Genomic DNA, 21,234 nt, shown 5'->3' with positions numbered 1-21,234 from the left:
GGAGGCAAAGGGTCTGGATAATTTCAGTTGTGGTTGTGGAAACATACTGTCAAGCATGTTTGAGGGTGCTTTTGGCATCGTGTTTTATGTGGAAGTCGGTGAAAATTGGAAAGTTATCGAGCATCTTATCATTTTCCCAGTGCAATAGGAATCACGTCATGCATTGAAAACGATTTTGGCATTGAAAGTGTCATATGTGGATTCCAGAAGTCAGTGAAAACTGGAAAAGTATACAGCATCCGGCCATCTTCTGAATGCAATAGTAATCAATCCAGGATCAGATCATCGGACGTAGTTATGGAAGTTTGAGTGGACACAAATGGCTTCCAAGACTATCCATTTGACTGGTGTGTCAGAAAAATTTCCATGGGTTGCCTGATGCAGCTGGATCCTTTGTTTAACCGTATATGTATACATACACATATACACATATAACCACTTTTTCTTGTGTGGATTTCCATTACCTGTCTGCTGAAAGTCATTTGGTTCTCTTTTATCTCTTTATCTCTTTCTTCTTTTGGGTTGGAGGTGAGGATGTGGAGGGAAGAAGCTTATAATTCCTGGATTTCAGTTGGGAGAAAAGATGGGTGAGTGATTGAGCTTGAGCATTTTGGAGGTTTGCATCCTTGGATCATCTATAAAGTCACAAAAAGCTTTATCCTATGGAATTCCATTACTTGTCTACTGAAAGTCATTTGGTTCTACTCTATCTCTCTCTCTTTTTTTTTTTTTTTTGGGGGGGGGGGGGGGGTTATGGAGGGAAGAAAATGTGGGGTTGCAAACACTTTCTTGTGGGGATTTTCTTTCCCTGTCTACTGAAAGCCATTTGGTTCTCTCTCTCTCTCTCTTTTTTTTGCCCCCTCTTTTTTCGCTTTTCTATTTCTCTCTTTTTCCCCCCTCTTTTTTCGCTTTTCTATTTCACTCTTTTCCCCCCCTCTTTTCTTTTGGGGGCAGAGGAAAGAAGCTTATAAATCCTGGATTTCAGCTGGGAGAAAACATCAGTGTTGGTTTAGCTTGAGCATTTTGGATTCTTGTATCCTTGGATCATTATAAAATCACAAAAAGCTTTATCCATGGACTGATTCAAGTAAACTCGGAATGTCTTCAGGTCTTGGCTTGAGTTGCTTGAATCAGATGGATGACTTGGCTAGATCTTCAAGTTTATGCTCCGCCACTGAATGACAGTCTTTTGAATAGCTTGATGCCTTAACTTTGATGGTTGGACTAAAGGACATATTTCTTCAATGCTTGGAACTTGTAAGCTCATTACAGTCCTGGGAAGAGCAAATGGCTCTTTTGATAGCTAATAAGCATTAAACGTATAAACTTTTTTGGAGTCACTTGGAGTTCCATTGCTTCTCTTTTCCATTGTGTGTTTGGAGAGGAGAAATGAAATTGTGCAATGCCTGCTTTGAAGTTTGAGAATCCGACATTGTTTATATATTTAAAGTTACTTATTATGAAAATTTAGGACCCGTCTGATAACTCACTGAAAAACAGTTGCTGCCTTGCTGTGGGCAACACTTGGTAAACTAATCTAATAAGGGCTTTCCCAACTTAGTCAATCTTTGCTCGAGCTCTTAAACCTTTCGGTGTTTCTGCTTTGAGAAACATAAAAATTTGCTGAAAAGCGCTTGGAAAAGCTGTTTTGTTTCCGGTGATTTTTGCAAACTAATGAAAATTTCTTTGAAGTATAAGTTGGTCACACTGGGTTTAAGTCAAACAGTTCTAGAGAGGCGTATTTATAGAATTTGACATCCCAAACTTAAGAACCCTGCTAAAGTCCTCTCATGCTGTGACAGAACTCTTCCATTTGTTGTTTCTTCAACCCTAACAATTGGGATCGTTCAGTTCTCCATCTTCTCAATCTCCAGTGACCAAAGTTTCTTTTCCTCTTCACAATCTCTGGTGAGACCCTAGCCAAAAGGGTCCCTGCTCTTCATCTTTTCTACTTCTGGTTACTGCGACAAAATGCCTGCTGATATGGTTTTTGCTTCTAGATACAAGATCCATCAAACGCCTATAAAAGTGTTTCTGCTTCCAAAAACACTGAAAACTGCTTCTGGTGCTTCTTGAAGCAGAAACACTTGGTGAGTTATCAAATGGGTCCTTAAAATTTCAAATGATTGACCTAATTTCTTTCTTTCTTGATGTTGTATATCCATGCTTTATAGCTAGCTTGGAAGCTCTTGATTGTTATATTCTGTTATTTTCCTTTTATGTTCCATGCATTGTTATTTAAGTGACAAAACCTCCTGTTTCATCCAGCCAATGCCATGATCAATCTCTACGTCCATGTCTGCATACACTTGTGTACATTCTTGTTTGATATTCTGGTTCTTAGTGATTTATGTTAAAGGACACAGAAAATTCTTTTTATTTTTTTTATTTTGGCATTTACATTGGCTATCAGCCATTCATATTCTGAATCTTGTGAGCACCAAAACCCTGCTCAGTAACATGACTTATTTTGTTTTTGATGTTGAAGTCGTTCTTCTTGGTGGATTTCTCAACTTACCTACTCCAAGTCAATGTTACGATGCGGCTAACCTACCAAACACCTCCCCATGATGACGATGATGTTACAGCAGAAGCTGATCCTGAAACTATAGAATCCACTGCAGGTTCAAATGTTGACACCCGTGAAAAAGCACAATGGGATGATGATTGCCCTTGGACTGAATGGTACTCTGCAGAAGATCCAGTAAAAGGTATTTCCATCCTTGAATTATTGTAATATGTCAATCCATTGGCAATTTGGTCTCTTCCGAGTGTTCCAACAATCTTGGACAATAAATGAGGTTGTCTTACAGACTGCACCATGCCAGAAGGGCACAACACCTTTGTCTGTGGAAACCTCAGTAACTCAGCATGCTTCAGTGTTAGATACTTTTTATTATACTTTTAGTTGTAAATTTCATTTCATTTACTTTTCGGTAAGGGGTTGATATGAAATCTTTGGATAGTTTGGATGTTTGTTTGGATTTTCTGGAGAACGACATATATTTAAACATTAATACAGGCCCGACAAATGATTATAGCCTAGTGGTTAAGCTGGTGCTTTGTAATTTGGAGGGGCTAGGTTCGATTCATACTTTACAAGGTTAATAAACATGTTTTAGGATTGGCCATGTGAGGGGTCAGTTATGAGCTTGGTATGTAGACCCAGGTCCTATGATAAAGGGTAATTGGTCTGGTCAGAATTCAACAAGCAAGCAAAAGTTGGTCAATTTCTGAAAAATTACTTGAAAAGGTAAAATTTGATCTGAGAAACTAGGAACAGCAGCTTTGGCCAAAATTTGTTCGAATGAGTTTATATCTTTACAGTTTAGAATTTACATTTTCTTGAATAGTCTATGTTAAAGTATACATAAATTTGGGGTTTACTGTTCATGTTACTGTTCACGTAAACAGTAAAAACACTGTTCACGTGAACAGTAAAAACAGCTTTTACTGTTCACGTGAACCGTATTTTGCTGTTGTTTTAATTATATTTTCTATTTCTAATGTGGGAATCTTGCTACATAAGTTTTGGGAGTTTTTTTTAGAAAGCATAGTTTCTATTTTGGTGGTAGTTTCTATTTTCAGAATTTTCTATTTTAGGAGTTAGGAAGTTACTAAAGCTGTAATATTTTGTTTCCTTCTTCTAGAGGACAATTACTTGTCTCTCAAGTTGTATTAGATTCATTAGAAGCTATAAATACAAGTGCTCTGTGATTCTAGACTCTTTAGCTAAGAATCACAGGTCTTTTCTACGAGTTCTTCATCTCTCTTCTCTTCTTCTTCTTCTTCTCTCTTTTCTTTGTTCAAGTTCAACTGCTATTTTGATTGTTTAAAGCTTGTTTTCTAACCACCTAATGCTGTATATTATGGACTGTTAGATCAGATATTCATGTGAACTGATCTTCTCTACCTATTACCTTACTCTTACACGTTCCATAACTTGGATACCTTTGTTACCTCTCTCTTTTTTTTCTCCTATTTTGTCCTAAGGTTGCAGAAATTTTATTTTTGCTCATTCTACTTCAAGTTTTGGAAAACTGATTTGAGTGCTATCTACCTCAGTTTAATGTCTTCATTTACACGTGACTCAATCATGAGTATGGCTGAATCAAAAGGATCTCAAGGAGATCATGTAAACATTCAAATTACATCTATCAAGCTCAAAGGTAGTTCTAATTACTTGTTGTGGTCACAAGCGGTTCGGGTGTACATACTTGCAAAAGGTAAGCTTAAGTTCATTGAGGATGAACCTCCTGCTGAGACTGACAAATCCTATTTTAGTTGGATCCAAGATGATGCAATCATCAAAATTTGGATGTGGAATAGTATGGCACCTGATATTGCAGCGAATGTTATGTTCCATAAGACTGCAAAGAGAATATGGGATGATTTGCAAGAGACTTATTCCCAAGCTAAAAATATGACTCGAATTTTTAGTATTTATGAAAAGCTATTTCAATTTCAGCAAGCTGACAAGTCTCTCGCAGGATTATTACAACTCCTTTAAAGGCATGATGGAGGAGTTGAATGTCTTTCAACCTCTCACCACTGATATAGAGAAGCTAAAGGCCCAACGGAATGAATTTTTTGTGTCTAAGTTTCTTGCAGGATTGAACCCCGAACTGAAATCTGTCAAAGGACATCTTCTTGCTGGTGAGCATGTCCCTAATCTTAGTGAAGCATATTCTAGACTTCAACGTATTGCCTTGCCTGAAGGGAGTTCTCCAAACAAAAGTTCTAAAGGAGAAAATTCAGCCTTCACTACCTCTTATGGAAGGGGACGTGGTCGTGGTTCAGGGGGAGTTAGTAGGTCTTTTGGAGGTCGTGGTGTTCAACTGTCTGATAAGACATCTCGACTTTGTACTCATTGCGGTAAAACAGGGCACTTAGTGGAAGCTTGTTGGGCCAAACTTGGAAAACCAAAGTGGGCCAAGCACCTTGCCAATCATGCCGTTTCGATGGTGGTACGATATCGTAGCAAACAACGATAGTGGTTCTGGATCTTCTTCAGGGGACTTGTCTAAGACTCTAAGAGATGATGTAAGCCAAATCCTTTGCCGATTGCAAAATATTGAAACTGGCGCTTCCACATCCACTAGTACTTCTGCTGCCACACTTTCTCATGCAGGTAACATAGAACTTCTCACTTCTACTCCCACCCCTTGGATCATCGATTCAGGGGCCTCTTCCCATATGACTGGTAAGTCATCACTTTTTAGCTCTTTTTCTAAATCTACCACTAAAAATTCTGTTGTCATAGCTAATGGGACTTCCACACCTATTCTAGGCTCTGGAAGTGTTTCTCCTACACCTTCTCTTACTTTATCATCCGTACTTCATGTTGCTAACTTTCCTTTTAACTTATTATCTGTTAGTCAACTAAAGCACTAAACTGCTCTGTGACTTTTACTCCCACTTATTGTGTTTTCTAGGACCTTCACACGAGGAAGACGATTGGTGGAGGGTGTGAAAGGAACGGACTCTACTATCTGGACTATGCTACCCCTATTGCGGCTCTTTCTGATGATTGTGTAGATGCTCTCCGTGTGGCACCGTCGTTTAGGCCATCTGTCTTTACCTAGATTAAAAATTTTATTTCCTTCTTTTAAATCAGTTTCTAGATTAAATTGTGAAGCGTGTGAGTTAGGGAAGCATCATCGTGCCACCTATCCTCCACGCTCTATCTCTCATAGTGAGTCCTTATTTTCTCTTGTTCATTCCGATATTTGGGGCCCTTGTAGGATTAGTAATAGGCATGGTTTTCGATATTTTGTTACTTTTGTGGACAATTTCTCCCGTCTTACATGGTTGTATCTTTTAAAGGATCGGACAGAGTTCTTAACTACATTTAAAAGTTTTATTCATGAAATTCGGACTCAATTTTCTCTTCCTATTAAAATTTTTCGATCTGATAATGCTTTAGAATATGTGCAACATGATATATCTAACTTGTGTGATTCTCTTGGAATGATTCATCAAACTAGTTGTTCATTCACTCCCCAACAAAATGGAGTGGCTGAACGCAAAAATCGTCACCTCTTGGAGGTTGCACGCGCTATTTTGATTCAGATGAATGTTCCAAAGAGTTACTGGTGTGATGCAATTTTGACTGCTGGTCATTTAATTAACCGCATGCCTATGCCTTTGCTTTCTGAAAAATCTCATTTTTCAATTGTTTTTCCCAATAGAGAACCGTTTTCAGTTCCACCCAAAATTTTTGGTTGTGTGTGTTTTGTTCACATACCACATCCTTTGGATAAACTTTCCCCCCGTTCTATTAAGTGTATTTTTCTTGGGTACTCATGCACTCAAAAAGGTTTTCGTTGTTATGATCCGGTTCTTCGCAAACAATTTACAAGTGCGGATGTGACCTTTTTTGAAGACACTCCTTATTATCTAAGTCAATCTGTGTCTGTTGAAAATGTTTTGGATGATACTCCTATTCCCTCTTTAGTTCCTTCCACTAGCAATGTTCCTTTATAGGTTTGTCAGCGAAGACATAAGTTGCCAGAACATATTGTGGATAGTAGAGTTCCTCCTAACAACATTAGCGGCTCTCCTTTAGTGGAGCCTGAAGCTGGCCCTACGGATGTTCCTTCTTCATCCTCTCCACCGGCGGATTCTTCTAGTGGAGATCCCACTCTGCCTTCAGATGATTTACCAATTGCTTTAAGGAAAGGTACTCGTACTTGCACTTTACACTCTAACATTGTTTATCCTGTTTCCAATTTTGTTTCTACCTCTCATCTCCCTCCTAGCTTTCGTTGCCTTGCTTTGTCTATGTCTTCCGTTCATATTCCAACCCATCATACCGAAGCTCTTAATATTCTTGGCTGGAAAGCCGCTATGGATGTGGAAATGGATGCTTTACATTCTCGTCATACATGGTCTTTAGTCAACTTACCTCCTGGGAAAGATGTGGTCCGCTGTCGGTGGGTGTATACAATTAAGTACCATTCTAATGGTACGGTTGAAAGGCTTAAGGCCCGCTTGGTGGCTAAGGGCTATACACAGGCATATGGTGTAGATTATTTTGAGACTTTTTCTCCTGTGGCAAGACTTAATTCTGTCCGTGTCTTGATTACTTTGGCTGTGAATTATGATTGGACTCTTTTTCAGCTTGACATAAAAAATGCATTCTTATATGGTGATCTTCATGAAGAAGTTTACATGGAGCAACCTCCGGGGTATGTTGCTCGGGGAGAGTACAATGGTGTTCGTGTTTGGCACGGGCTTCCTAAAGCGATTTATGGACTCAAACAGTCTCCACGGGCTTGGTTTGAGAAATTTAGCAATCCTGTGGAGTCTTTTGGTTTTGTCTGTTATTCTGATCACTCTATGTTTGTTAGATGGCAGGGTGATTGTGTTGTCATTATGGCAGTTTATGTTGATGATATTGTCCTTTCAGGCAATGATGTTGATGCAATCCATACAGTTAAGGCACACTTACAAAAATCTTTCCTAACCAAAGATTTAAGTGATCTACAATATTTCTTGGGGATTGAAGTGATCCGGGGGGGGGGGGGGGGGGGTGTGGGGGGGGGGGGCCCCCCCGCCCCGGGGGGGGGGGGGGGGGGGGGGGGGGGGGGGGGGGGGGTGGGGGGGGGGGGGGGGGGGGGGGTTTTTTTTTTTTTTTCTCCCCCCTTTTTTTTTTTTTTTGGTGGGTGGGGGGGGGTGTGGGGGCTTTGGGGGGGGGGCTGGGGGGGGGGGGGGGGGGGGGGGGGCGGGGCCCCCCGGGGGGCCCCCGGAGGGCTCATCTATCGACCAAACGGAGATGGACTTGGTTGCCCTCTAATGCAAATGTACTTTTCTTGGTGGAAATCTTGGACGGAAGAGTAAGAAACTCCATGCTCGATCTAGTGCTGAGCGAGTATAGGGCTATGGCCCACACCGCGCTGAATTGATGTGGCTCGTTCATTGTTGAGGAAATAGGATTTCAGCTTCCCCCTATGAAAATGTTTTGTGGTAATCAGGCAGCCACTTACATTGCTAGTAATCCAGTGTTCCATGAGAGAACGAAGCATATAGAGGTAGATTGTCATTTTGTGTGTGATGCAGTGAAGAAGAAGCTTATAACAACTCCTTTTGTGAGCTCTACTAACCAACTAGCTGATTTGTTCACCAAAGCTCTGTTTAGACCAAGTTTTCAGTCTATCTGTTGCAAGCTGGGCATGGGAGATTTGTATGCTCCAGCTTGAGGGGGAGTGTTAAAGTATACATAAATTTGGAGTTTACTGTTCACGTGAACAGTGTTTTTACTGTTCACGTGAACAATATTTTGCTGTTGTTTTGATTATATTTTCTATTTCTAATGTGGGAATCTTGCTACATAAGTTTTGGGAGTTTTTTTAGAAAGCATAGTTTCTATTTTCAGAACTTTCTATTTTAGGAGTTAGGAAGTTACTAAAGCTGTAATATTTTGTTTCCTTCTTCTAGAGGACAATTACTTGTCTCTCAAATTGTATTAGATTCATTAGAAGCTATAAATACAAGTGCTCTGTGATTCTAGACTCTTTAGCTAAGAATCACAGGTCTTTTCTACGAGTTCTTCATCTCTCTTCTCTTCTTCTTCTTCTCTCTTTTCTTTGTTCAAGTTCAACTGCTATTTTGATTGTTTAAAGCTTGTTTTCTAACAGTCTATAATTCATTCTTGCTTTTGGATTCATGGCATCATTTTGACTCATATGAATAGAAATTATCTTGAGGTCTTTCTGCAAGATGTTATGAGATGGAAGGCAATTCATAACTTTTATGAGTTATGAATTGGTGGTATACTGGTAACATTCTACATTCTAATTTTTATTTTTTGGTCAACAATTAATCAGGTTTTGAGTTGATTACCATATGGTCAAATAAAGTCGTCGAGAACTCTCTGCAGATGGCTGAATTAGAAAATGCTTCGGCAGAAGAGGCTGAGAAATGGTTTATTATTCCCATCTTATCTCCAAATCTGTAAGTGATCTTTGTATCTTACTTCATATAAGATTTATGATTAATGATTCAAATTTTTTATTATCTTTGTTCACGATGTTTAATTGTTCAAATTGTTTATTATCTCTGTTCATGATGTTGAATGGTTTTTAAATTTTAGCCACATGACACGGTAAATGCTTGTTGGCATTAGTTGATTCTCATGGTTTCCATGAATTAGGAGCATAGTGAATTTTAGAAATAAATGGCCCAGAGTGCTCAAAAGAATGCTTTGATTTCTCAGTTTTTATAGGCAGAGACAATAGCAGAGATTGTTTGGGATCACTAACTAGGTTCCAGTAACATGCTTTAGTGTAGTTGATGGACATAATTTTACATCCACTTCACTGTACTTATGTTTGTATTCTACTCATTCTCTGATGGACAGGCTTTTATCACTACGTCTTACATGAATGCGTAAGATTATGACTTATGATTTAGTTGCATGTGTAAGTTGGAAAAACCTAAAAGCTGTGGCAAGATAATAATAATCAACTTCTTTGCCCAAAGTAAGAAACAAGAACATAAAAGCAGTAAAGCACAAGTGATGGGAAACATGGTATCTTCTTCATTTTGCTCTATTATGATGTGATAATCTGTTATCATACTGTGATGTTATCTTTCCACTGTTTTCAAATATCATTCTTGTTTAATGATATATGAATCTTTATTAAGTCAAAAGCCAATAGAATTAACCTGTACAGCTGATGGCTATTCCACTCCTGAACAATCAAACTCTTTCACATTTACTCCATACCTCACCAATGGGTGTAACATTACATAAGTGAAGCATTTCCGAACCCCTTCATTGGCTTAATCATCTGCCATGGAGTTTGCACTCAAGGTCCCCAAGAAAATGTGTTGTTTTCCTGGCCTAGTCTCACAACCATTGCCTACTGTGTTGTTCCATTTTAACACCATTCTTCCAGTTCACTATACCTACCTGCATCCCATCATCTTCCTGTAGCACCATTCTTCTGGTTCACTCCAGCCTACCTTCATCATCTTGAAACTGCTGACCTACCTCACCATTGCTGTATCACCTTCCCATTGCCTGACATCAGTCAGTGACCTATGACCCCAGTGGACTGAGACTCAGATTGTGGTATAAGCCAAAAATTGTGGGCATTGGATTTCAGTAGTATATTATATATATTAAACTTGCATACTATTTCCTGTTGGGTATGTGGCATTAGAACAGTGGCAACAGAAGTGATTGAAGGGATGTCGTTGTTGGCAACATCTTGTGAATTTTCTTTGTTGGTAGTGGCATTCCATCTGTCCTGTGTATCTGTGATTTGGTAACTTGATTCAGGCATGGAGTCATTAATCATGTTTGGATATCATTCATGTTCAGGTGGGGATAGGGAATGGATAGAGCCAAGGTGAAGTGGCCCAGATAGAGATAGCAAATTATTTTGGAACTTTGCTTTTCCGGTGGAGTTGTCTTTGTCTGATTGTTTAGTAGCTTTATATGCTGAATTTTTGAAGCTTAAAATGCAAATATTGTAGTCCTTCAAAGCCCCTTTTCATTGATGTTGGAATCAGGTCAATCAGAATTTGTATGAGAGAGCTATAGCTTCCAGTTTTGTGTATAGCATGAGGTAGTTAGTGGTGGAGTCTGGATTAGTGCAAAGCATTAAAAAAAAAAAAAAAAAAAAATCTGATCTTCAAGTCCTCTTTGGGTGGGACAAGTTTCTAGTCATCCTGACATCACGTGAGGGAGACACGACCATTTTCCTGATGGCACTCCTGGGTGTTCAATCAATGTTTTGTTCTTAAGTGTTGTTTTGAGCCTTTTTTTTGTTGGGGGGGGGGGGTTGTGTTCTCCTTTGAATAAGTTAGAAACAAAATAGGGGTTTTGGGAGGATAGAAAGGAACAGAAAGTGGTGAGCCTCCTTTGCAAAAACTTAAGACTACCTAACATTCTTGAAGACTGTTGTTGGATGCTTTTTGAAGATATTCAAGTTGAGTTTGCGTTAGGGAGTAGAGAAGTGAAGGTTTTCAAATTGGAAGCACTGGTTGATGTTTACTGGAAGTCTGGATCTCTAGAGGTCTAGTTTTGACTGAAAATTTTGACTAAAAAATAACAAATTTAAGCTTTCTTTTATCATTGGTTTGTTTTTAGTTGCTTGCATGAGTGCATCTCAGATTTGCATCCTGTGACTAGCATAAAAGACTCAATTTTATGCTAGGTAGACTTGGTTCTTGAAAGAGAAGTCAACTCATGCTTTTATTTGGGGCATTGTCTATAAGCTCATTTTTCATCACTGTATTTGGCCTTCAAATGTGTGCTTGATAGAAGGGGTAGGTGCTGTAAGGACCAGGAGTGGGTGTGTGAATCATTGAGTAGAATATTGAGCAAATCCAAAGCTTATTTAGGGAATTGCTCTGTGGATGTTATTACTGTACCTCAGATAAATTGTCTTCTGGGTGGTTGCCTGCAGATTTTATATGTGCATATATGATGTGCCTTTTATGTAGGATACCATGCACAACGGTTAGACCTTGTTACTTGGTTTTAAATGCTAGATGGTTGATAGTCATGGTATTTGGACAGTTAAAGGAAGATTCTTTAACAAGCCGATTCAACTGCACAACATGCCAAACTGAGTAAAAAGCTTGGCAACCACCTAGTTTAAGAACACATATCCCCTTATTTTAATCCAATTAAACCCTAGAACTCCCAAATCCCCCACACACTTGCCTTCCTCTTGGGACTGTGAAACACTCTCACCTCCCCTACCTTTCGATCCCAATCACAGCCCCTGTTCATCATTAAAATAAAAAAATCTCCACTTCATCTTCAACCTTCAAACCCTAGGATTCGTAACTCTCAGACCATTCATCCAAGCCCTAATTCGTTTTAAGACCATCATTCCCTACCCATCTTCTACACTCAACCTTAACCCTAACCCTAATCCTACTGTAGACACCCTAGAAATTATAAAAGCCTAAAAATTCTCCAGTCCTAGCTTAAGAATTAAATCTGAAATTCAAAGTTCTGTAAGACCAGGTTTAATTCCCACCCCATTCCGAACCCCCTCCATTATTCCAAGTCAACCCTAGACCCCCAACCTTAACCACAGGGTTTCTAAGGCATCACCCCAGCCGTAGGGTATATTTAGCACATTCAGCAGCTGCATTACGTAATTGTGAGTTTTGCCCTAATCAGCGGGGTTAAAGCCATAAAATATACTACTGGTTCCTGGGAATTGATCCTGAAGGCTGGCCATCAATTTGTGGTTTAGATCACCTAGACCACCCAAAATCCGTCTAGATGCCCAAGTAGCGCCTAGGCGATGTCTTGACAACTCTGGCTGTGGGTAGATCTTGCAAGAGTCTGAATATCAAGCCATGGTACATGTCACATGTGAGTTAATGTGGGTGAAGCAATGTTGATTGAGCTTGGGTTTGAAAATGCATCTCCTATGCTGTTATGGTGTGATAACCAGGCTGCTTATAGTGCATAAAATCCAGTTCTACGTGAGAGAACGTAGCATACTGCTGTGGATTGCCACCTTTTTTGGGAGTAGCTATAGAAAGAATTCTCTAGAAGTCATGTTTGCAGATGGTAACGACTTGTCAATTCCTTTACTAAAGCACTAGGGAATGGTAGAGTTTTTTCTTCTTCTTCATTTTCCTCTCTCTCTCTCTCTCTCTTCACACACACACACACACACACACACTCCCTCTCTCTCTCTAGCAGGGCGACATCTATGCTTTTGCTTGAGGGGGAGTGTTAGGAGTTATCGATGGAGGAGTTCACAACATTATTCACGTGAACATGTCCACTGGAGACCTATAGGCATTCCCACAAGGAAGAGTGACCAGATTCAGTTTGATGAACTAAAAGCGGTAGAGGCATGCCTGAAATGACTAATTTGGTGAAGGGTGGTTTTTTAGTCTGATTTTTGGTGCACAGCGGTACAGCCTAATTTGGGACCAATAAATACAGTGACAATGTTATTTTTACTAAAACCTAACATAAAGTGGTGTTCTTAATTTGCACATGACCCACTGTGTGTAGACAATTGATCATGTATTTTCACAAATGTAAGCATGGATTACAAGAGAACATTGAAACTTTCCATCAAATGCAAGAACAAATATTGGGTAGTAGTCAAATACAACATACAAATTACAAATTACAATTTACAATTACAATCCTTGAAATTTCACAGGAATTTTGGACCATATTTCATCTCAATAGGCTCGAGACCACCGAAATGAAATTTATTACTATGGTCCCAACACAAGGTTGTGACTCAAGGTTACATCTATCTCCTTTCCATCATCTTCTTCTTCATTTTTTTTGCCTTCTTTTTTGTGTGTATAGTTTGTAAGGAGTTTATATGTTGCGGTTGTAATTCACCAGTTGAAGATGGGATGGCATGGAATTGAGTTGTTGCTTATGGAGCCAAGGTTGGCAGTATATTTCTCCCTATCCCTTCTCTAGATTCCCTGTTTTGGTTCTTCCTCTTTCTTCATCAAGTCAATCGTCTTTTCCCCTTTATTTGGTTAAATTTTCCTCAATTCCTTTTACCCTCTGGTCTCTATGTTTCCGAGTGCTAACCCTTATTCACCCAATAATTATAGAACTATCACTGCAAAATCAAGTTAAAAAATAATGGCTTCTAATCTGTTGATGAAATTGGTTCGAATCTGCGTTTGGCTGATCAATCTTATGACTGTGATGTGAGCCAAATTCTAGGTTTAGTTTATTGGAATTATGGTTTAGAATTAAGCTCACTCCTAGATCCTCTCTCTTGAGAACCACAGTTTTCTTGGGCTTTAGGTGCCTTTACCTGAAGGACTCTTGGAGGATTTAGGGCTTACAATGGTTAAATAAAGGCCCAGAAGAGTTCAGTCTGGCTTGGGGAGGAACTTCAGGTTTTGAAGCTTGAAGTCTTGAACCTTGCTGTACTTAGATTTCAGATCTGGGAGTTAAATCTGTGGTTAGGTTCAGCCGCTGCTGTTTAGTATTTTCAGAATAGGAGCTACAACTTAGGGTATGAAAAATAGGGTATTAGGATTTTGGTTGGGCTAGGAAGGGAGCTGTTGTTTTATAATTTCTGGTCTAATCCTAATAGGTTTGGGTTGGTTTGAAGCTTCCTACTTGGGGTAGGACTCTTAGGGAAGTCAAATAGGGTTAGGGGAAAGTAGAATAGGGGTGGGAGATGTTAATCCTAAAAGGGTTTGTTGTAAATATGTTTAAAACTTATTATTGTTATTTTATATAAATATCTGCTTTGATCGTGTCTTTTATCCATGGTTTTATTTAGTCCCACATCGGGTTGAGAGGATCTTATTACATGGTTTATACATTGTAAGGGCCCATGTATTATTAATTTGGGCGACACGAACTGAGCCTGAATCCTGTTGTGACCCTACCATTATTATATAGATATATATAAATATTAATAAATCTATATGACTTGGGACTTGGGACGTGGGTCGTGAGCTTTGATCCGGAAGGCCCATTTTGACATGGCCCTATTTTGGAGAGTCCACTGCTGGGTGAATATGTGGAGATGCCATTTGAGAGGCACTCTCCTGCAGGGAGGTCAGCTGGATATAGGGGTGTAAATGGATAACCGAAATTCATTTCCAAATTCGCATCCGCATCCGTTTAGGGGTATCCGAATCCGTCCGATTATTAATAGGATGCAAATATGGTATACCTCTTTCTTACCGATTATTATCCGTCCCATAAAATTATCCGATTAAGTTACTTATTGAGATTTATTATTCTTATTTTTATAAATTTTACCTATGATTTGTGACTATTTTTCTATATTTTCTACTAAAATAGCTACCAAAGTTGTTAAATTCTTAAATTTCAAACCTAGCCCTCACAAATAAAAAGGTAAAGATGTAAATAGGTAGTTGAAAACTTGTATTCAATCTATATTCATGCCCATTTATAAGAATTTACTTTAGAAAATAACTATCCGATTTTCATCCGAATCCGACAGAATCTGTCCGAGTATAATAGGATGCGGATATGGATATACCACTATCCGATCCGAATCTGGTCCGTTTACACCCCTAGCTGAATAGGTATCTTTCTGAAGGGAGTTGAGCTGAAAGGTACCCTCACAAAGAGAGGTGACCTTACCCATTCACCCACAGCCTTTGGGGCTCTATATAAACTCATTTTCGTGTTCATTATGCACACAGAATTTCCTCCTCCTCTTTCTTTCTCTCTCTCCTTGTTGTTGTTCTTCAACAGCGTGAACATTACCTGATACACCTTAAGTAACCTTTTTGGGGTGCAACCTTAAAGGTTGGGCTGACTGATCTTGGGGTGAAGACACTGTAGAACCCGTATTGCACAAATCGGGGTGTCTAAATACCTTAAAGAAAGTATCTTTGATACGTTTCAGCTCTCAAGAAGAATTGTAAGATCAAGTGCATTTGCAAATTCCTCAACAACGTTTCAACAAGTTTAAGGTATTTAAAATTTTCTACTATGGCTACTGACAACACCACTGAAGTAGTCAACACAACCATTGGAAAAAAGACCAACATGAAGGACTCTGCAAACGTAAGTGCACATGAGAAAGTCACTGAGAACAACACTCCTCTTCCATCTCTGCAAACTTCACAACCAACAACCGGAAAGTTAGATTTTGACAAAATCGAGCAGTTCAAAGGTGAGAACTTTAAACGTTGGAAGCAAATGCTGTATTTTGCACTTATGGAAGCTGGGATAGCTAATGTGCTGAATGAACCCCAACCTGATAAGTCAAGTGATCCTTCATTCGATCAGAAAAGGATCGAATGGTTCACTGCGGATTTCAAATGTAAGAATCGCATTTTAAATGCGTTGTCAAACGAGTTATACAATGTGTATAGCTCTTATGAATTTGCTTATGAAATCTGGGAGGCATTAGTTAAGAAATATACCCTCTTGAGGATGCCGGTAACTTAAGGTTTGTGGTTGAAACCTTTCTGGAGTTTACGATGGTCGATGGGATTAGCATCTCCAACCAAGTAAACAAGTATCAAGTGTTGGTGGGGAATTTGGCAAAAGAGAATATCATTCTGCCAGATGCCTTTGTGACCAGTGCCTTGATACACAAGCTTCCTTCCTCTTGGAGTGCCTTCAAGGTCTCAATGAAACAGAAGAGGAAGGACTGGGCCTTTAACAGTGTGTGGTTTGGATCAAAATAGAAGAGAGGAACTGACTTAGGTACGAACCTAGTAGTTCCAACAAGCCTAAGGCCAACTTCGTAGAGACTGAACAGAAAAAGAAATCTAATAAGTCTCTGAAATCCAATCAAGATGTTACCTTCAAAAAGAAGAAGAGAGCATGCTTCAAGTGTGGCAAACCTGGGTATTTCATAAAGGATTGTAGGGTAAAGAAGAAAGGAGGATCAGAGAAAGCAAGGGCTAATCTGATTGATTCTGAGATCTACACTGCAATGATAACAGAGGCTTTTGTGGTTGAAAAGTCAACATCCTGGGTGATAGATACGGGTGCCACCAGGCACATTTGTGGAGATAGGAGCTTCTTCTCTAAGTACTCTGATGTTGCTGACAAGATCTTCATGGGAAATTCTCATCCAGCCAATGTAATCGGAAAAGGACAAATCACCCTGAAGCTTACCTCTGGAAAAATTCTGAAGTTGGAGAATGTTCTCTATGTACCAGATATAAGACAAAATTTGATCTCTGGTCCGCTCCTGAATAAAGCTGGGTTCAAACTGTCCTTAGAAGCAGACAAGCAGTTCTCTTGAAAAATGATGTATTTATTGGAAAATGTTATCTAAATGATGGCCTCTTTGTATTGCGTATTACTGAATTAATAAATACTTCTGATTCTGCTTATGTTCTTGATTCTTTTGATTTATGGCATGGTAGACTAGGTCATAGTAGTGCACCTTATATATCTCAATTATGTAAGTTGGGCATTATACATAGTGTTAAACCACCATTGACTAAATGTCAAATTTGTGTTGAGGCTAAATTTACAAAGAAACCTCATAAGTCAGTGGATAGGAAAATGAATTTGCTAGAACTAGTGCATAATGATTTATGTGACTTCAAATCACAAGAATCAAGAGGTGGTAATAGGTATGTTATCACCTTTATAGATGACTGTTCTAGATATACTATGATATATCTACAGAAATCTAAGAATGAAGCCTGCAATGTTTTTCAGTCTTATAAAGCAGAATTAGAGAATCAACTTGGAAGAAAGATAAAAAGGCTAAGGACTGACAGAGGGTCTGAATATTTCAGCCTTAGTAAATTCTTTGAAGAGAATGGCATTATTCATGAAACCACTGCCCCATATCAACCAGAATCTAACGGGATAGCAGAACGGAAAGATTGTTCATTAAAAGAGATGATGAATGCAATGTTAATCAGTTCTGGCTTACCACTTGACTTGTGGGGGGATGCAATATTAACTTCGTGTTATGTTTTAAACAAAATTCCCCACAGGAAGACTGGAATGATACCATATGAAAAATGGTATTTAAGGAAACCAAGTGTAAAACACTTGAGAACATGGGGTTGTTTGGTCAAAGTGGCCATTCCAGAACCTAAGAAGCGAAAAGTTGGTCCTAAAACCATTGACTGTGTGTTTTTAGGATATGCAGTACATAGTCTTGCATACCGTTGCATGGTTATAAGAACCATTGAAGAAATTTGTGGGGAAAATTCAATAATTGAGACAAAGGATGTTGAATTCTTTGAAAGAATATTTCCTTTTAAATTTAATAGACTTGATAATGAGTCTGGAAGTAGTAGTATGAAAATCGTGGTCTACTCAAACCATTCCCACCCTCCTCGGGTTGAGTAATAACCGAGTGCTTTACCCCTTTCCCCGATGAATTTGCTCGTTTCGAAAAGTACCCGATGTTGGTTACATGAATCATGGAAATGATTTGGCTACAACTGCTAATTTATCTCAAGAATTGACATAAGACAGTGGAAATGAGATAATGTTGACTCCAAGTGGAAATGAGAATCCTATACGGAAAAGCAAAAGACAAAGGAAAGCTAAATTTTCATCTGATGAGTGGATAGTCTATCTTATAGACAATGACCCTCTCACATATAGTGAAGTAGTTACTTCTTCGGATGCTGTCTTTTGGAAGGGCTATAAAGAGTGAACTAGATTCCATTATAGCTAACCACACTTGGGAATTGGTAAATCTTCCTCAAGGTTCAAAGGTGTTAGAAACCAAGTGGATATTTCGAAAGAAATTGAAACCTGATGGTTCCTTAGATAAGTTTAAAGCCAGACTTGTAGTCAAAGGTTTTAGGCAAAAGAAAGACATAGATTACTTTGACACCTTTGCACCTGTAGCAAGAATAACCACTGTGAGAGTTCTTATGGCGATTGCATCTATTTACAATTTGGTGATACACCAAATGGATGTAAAAACAACATTTCTAAATGGGGAATTGGAGGAAGAGATCTACATAAGACAACCAGAAGGTTATGTATCTCTTGGTCAACCTAATAAGGTTTGTAAATTAGTCAAGTCATTGTATGGGTTGAAGAAAGCACCCAAACAGTGGCATGAGAAATTTGATACTGCTCTTATTTCGAAGGGTTTTAGTGTCAATGATTCTGAAAGGTGCTTATATAGTAAGTTTCATCAAGGGAAGGGTGTTTTTATTCTACTTTATGTAGATGACATGTTGATCATGGGAACAAGCTTAGAAATAGTTAATCAAACTAAGAAACTGCTATTGTCTTTATTTGACACCAAAGATTTGGGCACTGCTGATGTAATTCTGGGACTTAGAATCATCAGAAAAGAAAGAGAAACTATACTCTCTTAAGCTCATTATATGGAAAATATGCTTAAGAAGTTTGGTTTTTATGATTCTGGTTCGTTCAAAACTCCTTTAACTATGGAAAGTAATTTTCAGAAAAATATTGGAGAACCATAAATCAGAAGAGATACTCACAGATTATTGGATCTGTGACTTATCTGATGAACTGTACTAGGCCAGATATTGCTCTAATAGTTGGAAAATTGAGCCAGCATACTCATAATCCTAGTAAAGAGCACTGGCTTGGAATTGAACGATTACTTCGGTATCTTAAGGGTACTATGCATTATGGACTTCACTATATTGGAAATCCCTCTGTTTTGGATGGACACTGTGATGCTAATTGGATCTCAAATTCAAGAGAAACACCAGCTACAAGTGGATATGTATTTATGCTAGGTGGAGGAGCAATCTCATGGAAGTCAGTTAAGCAATCATGTGGAACATCTTCTACAATGGGAGCAGAATTCATAGATTTGGAAAAGGCTGGAAGTGAAGCTGAATGGCTTAGAAACATGATTGTAGATATACCTCTATGGCCCAAACCAATGCCACCTATATCACTGCACTGTGACAGTAAAGCAACTATAGGAAGAGCCAAGAATTAGGTGTATAATGGCAAAAAAAGACACATACGTCTTCGACATAATCTTGTAAGGCAATATATTGATGAAGGAACAATTGCAATTGATTACGTGAAATCAGAGGAGAATTTAGTTGATATGTTCACTAAAGCTATGCCTACAAGAGCTTTTAATGAAGCACTTATGGGAATGGGATAAAGACCTGCGACATAGGTCATGTGACGGACACCCAACCTATGTGAAGAGGTTAAATTATGAATTAGGTTCAAAGGGTAAGCAACAAAGTCACTAGATGACCTGTTTGTACTACTATACCCATTCTGAATAAATATAGTAAAGTTGTACCACCATATCGTTGATAGGATGAGTGACTGACTCTTAATCAAGCGGAGCTCACTAAATGTGGGGGTGTGTCAGATGTGGTGCACACCTAATGCTGACCTAAACAGATATAGAGGGTGAGGCCGCCTTTAGTTGGAAATGTTACACAGGCTAACTTCCTTAAATATCTGTGAGACCAAGATTCGAGACAAGGCCGATAAAATGTCTAATTCTCTTTATAAAGGGGTTGTAGGAAGGTCGACCAATTGGATATGAATGGTGGAGTAGCCATCTACATTGAAGAGGATAGGTTCAAGAAGTCAGACTTCACCGGTACTCTGTAGCGTGCTTTATTAGATCTAGTGTAGATTCAAGTCCGAAAGACATCTACAACGAAGTGTCCTATTGTGTCTAATGTGTTCACTGCTGCTTGAGTCTTCAGCCTTTGTATTTGAAGTTTTAACCATTGTGGGGGATTGTTGTAAATATGTTTAAAACTTATTAATGTTATTTTATATAAATATCTGTTTTAATCGTGTCTTTTATCCATGGTTTTACTTAGTCCCACATCGGGTTAAGAGGATCTGATTACATGGTTTATATATAGTAAGGGCCCATGTATTATTAATTTGGGCGACACGAACCGAGCTTGAATCCTGTTGTGACCCTACCATGATTATATAGATATATATATATATATATATATATATATATATATATATATATATATATATATATATATATATATATATATATATATATAGATATATATATAAATATTAATAAATCTATATGACTTGGGGACTTGGGACTTGGGACATGGGTCGTGGGCTTTGATCCGGAAGGCCCATTTTGACATGGGTCCTATTCTGGAGAGTCCACTGCTGGGTGAATACGTGGAGATGCCATTAGAGAGGCACTCTCCCGCAGGGAGGTCAGCTGGATAGGTACCTTCTTGAAGGGAGTTGAGCTGAAAGGTACCCTCACAAAGAGAGGTGACCTTACCCTTTCACCCATAACCTTTGGGGCTCTATATAAACTCATTTTCGTGTTCATTTGTACACGGAATTTCCTCCTCTTTCTTTCTCTCTCGCTCTCTCTCCCTGTTGTTGTTCTGTCAAGCAGTGAACATTACCTGATACACCTTAAGTAACCTTTCTGGGGTGCAACCTTAAAGGTTGGGCCGAGTGATCTTGGGGTGAAGACACTGTAGAACCCGTATTGCACAAATCGGGGTGTCTAAATACCTTAAAGAAAGTACCTTTGGTATGCTTCAGCTCTCAAGAAGAATTGTAAGATCAAGTGCATTTGCAGATTCCTCAACAACGTTTCAACAGGGTTTGAAGTTTGATTGAGGATTTTGGGAGTTAGAGAGTTTTTAGTAAGGTTAGTGTTTAGGGTTTCTAGAGGTTGAAGTTGAGGTGCAGGAAATTCTAAAACCTAATGGAGAATGGCTTAATTTTCTTAGGGTAGGGACAGGGTGTATGGAAAGGTGCAAGCCAACTAGAGGAAAAAGGGAGGTAAGAGGGCTGGGAATCTAAGAGTCTAGAAGTGG

At 38.8% G+C, this 21,234-nt stretch overlaps 1 protein-coding gene across 1 annotated transcript in view; it reads left to right on the top strand.

Moving 5' to 3' along the window:
• The window catches only part of LOC149028107 (Rab3 GTPase-activating protein catalytic protein), a 76,872-nt gene that overhangs the window by 20,692 nt on the left and 34,946 nt on the right, over positions 1–21,234 (top strand). Inside the window, exons 8-9 of the mRNA XM_089168561.1 lie at positions 2,489–2,711; positions 8,829–8,955. Of these exons, the coding sequence (XP_089024687.1) occupies positions 2,489–2,711; positions 8,829–8,955 (350 nt within the window). The remainder of the gene's footprint in view (positions 1–2,488; positions 2,712–8,828; positions 8,956–21,234) is intronic.

This window comes from Hakea prostrata, chromosome 1, assembly GCF_041222555.1.
Source record: "Hakea prostrata isolate BN-2017 chromosome 1, UWA_Hpros_2, whole genome shotgun sequence".
Classification (NCBI taxonomy): Eukaryota; Viridiplantae; Streptophyta; class Magnoliopsida; order Proteales; family Proteaceae; genus Hakea; species Hakea prostrata.
The sequence above is the reverse complement of the archived record's forward strand: the minus strand, read 5'-3'. Positions and strand labels throughout refer to the sequence as shown.